This window comes from Adiantum capillus-veneris, chromosome 16 (genome assembly GCF_014529385.1).
Source record: "Adiantum capillus-veneris isolate H3 chromosome 16, ASM1452938v2, whole genome shotgun sequence".
NCBI lineage: Eukaryota > Viridiplantae > Streptophyta > Polypodiopsida > Polypodiales > Pteridaceae > Adiantum > Adiantum capillus-veneris.
In genome coordinates this window covers 46,966,934-46,974,058 of record NC_140946.1, presented here as the reverse complement: position 1 = coordinate 46,974,058, position 7,125 = coordinate 46,966,934, and the positions used below count along the sequence as shown (strand labels likewise).

General features: G+C 46.4%; 1 protein-coding gene across 1 annotated transcript; it reads right to left on the bottom strand.

Moving 5' to 3' along the window:
- Positions 1 to 2,500: 2,500 nt before the first annotated feature.
- Positions 2,501 to 6,326, bottom strand: LOC147438984 (uncharacterized). The gene is made up of 2 exons (XM_086484232.1): positions 6,027 to 6,326; positions 2,501 to 5,869 (listed from the first exon to the last, which is right to left on the bottom strand). Exon 2 carries the CDS (start codon positions 4,333 to 4,335, stop codon positions 3,016 to 3,018), a length of 1,320 nt encoding a protein of 439 aa, XP_086340358.1. The 5' UTR covers positions 4,336 to 5,869; positions 6,027 to 6,326; the 3' UTR covers positions 2,501 to 3,015.
- Between the last annotated feature and the right edge of the window lie 799 nt (positions 6,327 to 7,125).

The following is a 7,125-nucleotide window of genomic DNA, read 5'->3' as shown; positions in this document are numbered from 1 at the left end:
ATCCATAGAAATACTTTTCCATTTACCATTAGGAATCTCTAATGGATGCAAGAGACCTCCTATCTTCAGGCACTTTGCTTTATCAACTTGACATTTTTGGCAATGCAAGACATAATCTTGGACATACCTGTGTAAACCTAGCCAGTAAAATTATCGTCTTACGAGACCATAGTCTTCTTAATGCCTAGGTGCCCTACACTTGGAACATCATGACATTTATAAAGAATTTGGCACCAAATGTCCGCATCCGTTGGTACACAAACTCTCCCCTTGTGGAGTAAGTACCCATTATCGATGGAAAAATTCTTCCATCTCTGCAGTTCATCACTTAACATAGGAGAGCTGGGTGTGGAGGTTAACGATACACTACCAACATTAAAGTGAGAAGGATCCCTCATCTTCACATGGCTCCACACTTTGGAGTATGCATGGTCATGCTCATATTTTCCCTTAAAAGAATCCAAAAAACCCACTTTGAATTTTTGCGAATAGAAGAGAATCGATCTCAAGCATACGACTAAGAGTGTTAGCTACCACGTTGTATTGTCCTTTATGGTACTGGAGCTTTGCGTCATACTTCTTAAGGATCTCAACCCACATGATCTTTAGACCCTTCAAAGCAGTTTTTTGAGTATACCATTTTATGCTTTCATGGTCGAACACAATCTCAAACTAAGATCCATACAAATAATGCCTCCATGTCTTCAAGGCAGACACTACTGTGCATAAAGACTGTTTCAATAGCACGATTATTGGCATCCATTTCTAACACAAACGGCTTCAAAGGATCCATAATAGCTAGAATAGGACTTGTAGCTAATGTGTCCTTGAGAGCATCAAAACTTTGCTGCTGAGCGGCACCCCACTGAAAGGTTTACCCCTTTGCTTTAAGTTGGCCCGTCATCGGCACAACAATGTGAGCATAGTTTTTAATGAACTTCGATAAAAACCTGCAAACCCCAAGAAAATATGTAACTCTTCTAGATTTCTAGGAGAAGGCCATCTCTGAATGACATCCACTTTGGATTGATCCATGTGCATTCCATCAGTTGATGACATGCCCTAGATAGTGAATTTCCTCCTTGAGAAAATCACACTTTGACTCTTTGGCATATAACTTGTTTGCTCATAGCAATTTAAACACTTGCTTTAGATGTTGCAACTGCTCTTCTTCAGAGGCAATGTACACAAGAATGTCGTCAAGAAAGACGATAACAAACTTGCCCAAATACGGTCTCAAGACACTATCCATTAGCGTCATGAAAGTTGCGGGCACATTGGTCAACCCAAAGGACATAACCAGAAACTCGTAATGTCCAAACCTTGTTTGGAACCCAATTTTGGGTATATCAACAAGTCAAATTCGTATTTGGTATGAGTTTGTCAAACAACTCATCCACTCATGATAATGGGTATTCGTTCTTAACCGTTTATCACATTTAAACCATGATAGTCAACGCACATACGCATGCTACCACATATGAGTGGTGAGAAAGGCACATCCTTCTCTCATAATAACAACACATATGCACCATGGGATTCAAACATCAGATTGTTGTGCTTATAGCTACGCTTAAGTGATGGTTTCTAAGCTATGCAACCATTCTCGACCAAGTACCATATCTGCCTGCTCTATATCCATAACGTGAAAATCCAAGGATATGGCATGCCCTTGAATTTGTTAAGGTACAACTCTCACTTGAGTGTTCCACACCTTGACATCATGACCGTTCATCATTGCTACCTTGTAACGGTGGGAACTCCGAGTTTGGGACAACTTGAGCCGTTTCACTAACCGTAGTTAATGAAATTGTGCAAGGCAATGTCATCTATCAAGATACACACCTTGTACCCTTGAATAGACCCATGCATACTTACCACCTCATGTGGACCGAAGGTCTGCTGCCACATGCAAGCTATTATATAACATTCATGCACCACCTCGGTGTGTGTTACCTCCACATTGGAGAAATGAGAGGAAGAATCAAGAGGCAACATCTGCACCATGTGCACTGTTCTCTCCTTGCCTTGGCCAGCAGATTTCCCCTTGGGACAATCCTTTTTTCCATGGCTACTTCTTAAACATTGAAAACATAACTTTTCTTTTTTCACCTTCTGTAGAGAGAGGCTCTCTAGACCACTTGGGTTTCTTGGACGCCTCTAAATTGGCTAATATAAACTTTTTTTATATTGTGCCCATGCTCTGTATGTGTATTACCATTTGTATTCTGAGGCACATGATTATTGTGTTCTGTCTTATCATCAGGATCATCGTGGATGTGAGCTTGCACTATGACCTCCTCAAGCGTTTTGGGATCTTGAGTCTTGAGATGCGTCTTAAGCTCTAGTGTCAAACCATGAAGAAACCCGTGCACTTGCTGAAAGGTATCTAACCCTCCATCTTGAGGATGATTTTCCCATAGTGCGAGATATATTCCAACAATGATTTATTTTGTTGCATGGAATACTTGGTATAACATATTTGGATACACAAAGAAGGCATAAAAAGATTTTCAGCTTGGAGGGAAGAATTGTGCTTACAAGAATGGAGGCCAATTTTTGCTGCAGGAAAGCGCAGGTCACATACTAGTTTGATTTATCACATTTAGATATTGTTCTCTCTAGCATTCATGCTTTCTAAAGGAGAATGTATAAACTTTTCTAGGCATATCTCTGCAAAATCTAGGCAAGCCTTAGCAAAATCTATGCAAGCACCCTAAGCAAAATCTATGTAGATTTCTGCAAAAATTCAAACAGTGGTCGAGGCAAAATTGGGTGCAAGTGCGGAAATAGAATGAGGCTATGGATGGAAGAAGGGGCCACACGCTAGCAGCGAACCAGAGCAATGTAAGGCCGCATAGCACGCCTCCACCCAATAGAGCAGAAATGAGGGCCATAAGGTGGTCGGAAGGAAAAGGAGGCAGAACGGCAAGCTGGGCCATGATGAATGCTAACATGAAGGATGACACCGCCATGATCAAGAACATGCCACTTAGCGCCACGGCACGCTTGGCCTTATCCAGCGATCTGACGAGGTCTAGCTCCTTGGCCATCGGAAGCGCCCTTGGCTCCGGTAATGAGGGTGGCAACGGCTAGGAAGAATGCGCCGTTGTTGAAGCGCCAGAACCAGCGCACGCCCCATTTATGCACCTCTGCATACGCCATCGCCTGGTCTGCATGCATAATGTCATCATCAATATATGGTGTATAGCTGTAGCCCAGCGGAGGCTGGAGCCAACCCTGAAACGCCACGCCTGCTATGAGCGCTGCCCCCACCAATAGTGCATTGGCGTAGTCCATGTAGACCTGCCTATCTTCGTACAAACCCTTCTTCACCTCCCCTCTCCCTAAGATCACTTTCGCCAATCCTCTGTGCTGGCCTATATGATAGTGATGTTCCGCCAGCAGCCCTCTCAGCACATTGGACGCATCCCACAGGCACTCTCTTGTCACCAGTGCCACCAAAAACTCTATCTGCGGCTCGCTTGGCTTCACTTGCTGCAGCGCCAGTTTCATCACCTCATGCATCCGCACATTCGCGGCCACTTCCGGCACCTGCCGCAAAATTGCCTTCGCTGTCTCAAAGTTGCCCACATTCACGGCACTTTTCAAAGCTCTGAAAGCCTCCTCATCTGCTGATCTCAACCGCTGATCCCCACTCCGGATCATAATATTGGAGCGGCCTGCAGATCCCGCAGCAGCTGCTGATTCTATCGACACAATGATTGCTTCCTCATAATATCTCGTGGCTTCGAGCTCCTGAAGCACTGCAAGCAAACTGCTCACCACTAGTTCGTTTTCTTCCCGCTTAGAGCCCCGAACAATACTATAATTAGACGCTGAACTACGTTGCCGACGTCCAGCCCACTGCTGCAGCCAATACCCTGTGACTCTCCCAATTTCTACACCTTCCAGCCACTTGACGACTCCTGCTGTAATCCGAGGCCGGAATCCCCTCTCCCAAGCATGCCGTAGTTCCTTCATAGATTTCTTCTCCTCTCGCAGGTCTGATAACCTCTGCATGAGAGTTGTTTCTCTGATATCTCTCCCTTTTCTAATTACCTCCTGCATGAAACGCTTGATAAATCTATTAACTGGGATAGCTGTACCTGTGCTATAGTTATACTCATTAATGTTGTGGTATTGATCTGATTCTCTCACCAGCTCCATCCAATCATGAGCCGAGAAACCTCCGTCATCTAGTTCCAAATGGTCAGTTCCTCCTCCTCCTTCCGTGGCCAGCTCCAACAGTTTCCTAAAAGCGCCTTCATGGCCATACCTCGCAGCAAAATGGAGAGGAGTGAAACCTTTGGTATGGAAAAACAAAGAATCCATCAACTTTGGCCGCGGAAACGTATGATAAATCAGATGGCCATGATATGCAATGGATTTATGGCTGTCTGCAGGTATCCCCAAGTACTCGCTTTCGACCCACCTTTTGATATTCAGAGAATGCTTGGTTCGCTGCTTTTAAATTACATGCGGTGCATGGGCATCGCCACCTATATATTGAGAGGTAAATGCTAGCAACTTCTCTAGAACTGTTTCATGCCCTGAACGTGCTGCCATATGCAAAGCAGACAGGCCGTCATGATCTGCAATCCCTACGATATTGATCTGGGCTGTGTGGTGCTTGTGCTCATGAGTTGGGTCCATAGAAAAGCAATCTAAGAGATCTTGGACGACAGCTTCATGGCCGTGTCGAGAAGCATAATGAAGTGCAGTTCGGCCCATGCAGTCTCTAGCCCATATATCAACTTTCCATGGGCCATCTGCTCGAGCTGCAGTCGATGTAGGCATTAATGGACTGACACGAGAACCATCCAAGGGAGTAGCAGGCGTTGCAGAGCTGTAGTTTATGTATGAGAGAGGCTCCCTCTTGTGAAGCAAGAGCTTAACGACATCTAAATTGCCAGAGCTGGCAGCAACATGCAAGGGTGTGAAGAGCTCGGGGGAAGACCTGCAGTTGACGTCGATGTGGGCGGTTTGGACGAGAGCTTCCATCACTTGTGCGGACGCAGAGTGACCTGCAACGTGGAGGGCCGTGAGGACCATTGACTGTTGCGCTTTCAAAGGGAAATTTGAAAAGACGAAAAGCGGCTGTGTCGGCCGGCTGGTTAGACTGCTGCTTGATTAGGAGCATAGACTCCATCACCTTGAGGTGATTGTGATGGGCCGCCAAATGCAAAGTAGGCAGCTTAATAGCACCGGCTGGAGAGCCCTTTACCATGTCTTCCACGTGGTGGAGGAAGAATTGGAGGATTTGATCACGGCCCCACCGCATTGCCCACTCTACCAGGCCCTGGAACCAAAATGTCTCTGGGCGCCGGTCTGGGCGGAGGCTTTTAAAGTATGAGACAATCTGTTCGACCACGGCCAAGTGGCCCTCTCTCACAGCCAGGTGAAGTGGTGATTCTGTGGCTCTAATTCCATGGAAATGCCACTTCTCCCTGTAACTGCATTCTTTTAGAGGAGCACCATAATCCAGTAGCACCTTGTCACCGACCCACTTCTCCCTGTAAATGCCTTCTTTTGCAGCATGATCAGAAGGATCCAAGAGCTTGTCCTCGGCCCAGGCTGCTTGCTTGAGCAAATCCGACATGATCACCCGCACCGCATCGGCATGCCCATGCTCAGCTGCCAACTGCAATGCCCTGTACACGCAAGCTACTCGAGCCTCCCGGTGAGCTTCCTCCTCATCATTTGCACCAGGCGGGGGCACTAGATAGGGAATGAGGAAAGTGAGCTCGTTGACATCCCCTGAGCTCGCAGCCTCCACAAACAGCGCCTCCTCCACCAAACTTATATTCACCATTGTGTAGCTCAAATTACCCGCTACTCGTAGATCAAGCTAGTACCCACAACCAACCTGTACATCATAACCCTCATTAGTGCATGTTCATTATTTCTGATAGTTTTCCGAAGATTTCTCTCCCTTATATTTAGACTATGATGTCATATGATCCACATGAGCTGTGCTCACAAAAAAGGGAAAAAAAAAACTCTTTTTTATTCAATCAAAATACCTTCAGTCTGCTTCTTGAAGCGCGTAAAGATGGCCGCTTGCAGATGTCGATATAAGCCTTTTACAGATCAAATTAGTTGCTGGTTTATTATTTCCAAACAATACAAATTAAGTACTTTAATACATAAAAAACCACTTGAATAACAGTGCTTAATGATCAAGCCCAGCTTCTAAAGGATTTTTTTAGTTTTCGGATCAGTAAGGAAAAGATCCTTGAGCAAAAGTGGGTTGGGGACTCTAAATTATATTAAGACCAGTTTTTGTAAGCGCTTTAGAGGTATAACATTCTGTTGCAATAGAGTACCTGTCTATTGCAGTGGATGCTATTTTTAGGAACTCAAGTAGTACCTTGCTTGCTAATTATAGCTCTAGACCAGCAGGCGGCCTTTGCTGCCTTGAACAGCAACAGTTTAAAGCCGGGGGTGGGTCGTGTTTTCCTTGATGGTGGGAGAAGGTTATCGCTTTTGACGATATAAATAAAACGGGCCTTTGCTGCCTTGAACAGCAACAGAAAGGGCAAAGCTCATCGAACAGTATTGAGGTACAGCATAAAACTTTCCACACGTACATTTGATGCCAAAGGCCAGGGGACAAAGTCAAGGGATCTACGGTGGAGATTTAATCCGCACACCGCCGTTGATCTCCATGATGACAAAAACTTTAAGCTCCCCGCCGTCGCGTCACGACTCGAAACCTCTCTTCCCACTCAGAACTTCCACTCTCTATCCAACCCAGTACCGTAAACAACCCGCCCCCCCCCCCCCCCCCCCCCCCCCCCCCCCCCCCCCCTCCCCTCTCGTTTATAAGTGACACGGGTGTCACTCGAGGGATCGACAGCGACGAGCGTGATCGGCAGGGCGGAGAGCTTTAGGCCATTGGATCGATGTGCCTAGAGGGGGCAGGTTTTTATACACGTAAAGGCGAATTACTTGCATGGAGGCGGGTTAGGCGGGATGGTTGAGGTCTGCGAGTGGGTTGGAAGGGGTCGCGAGCTCGAGACGAGAGAGGGGCAGGCGGCGCGCTTTTTTTTTTTCCAGCCATCTGAGATCCAACGGTGGGATGCACCCGAGCCGTTGATCCCTCGAGTGCACCACGTGTGC

Excerpts from the sequence above, each read along its gene's own strand:
- LOC147438984 (XM_086484232.1), bottom strand. The coding sequence starts at position 4,335 with ATGGATTCTTTGTTTTTCCATACCAAAGGTTTCACTCCTCTCCATTTT.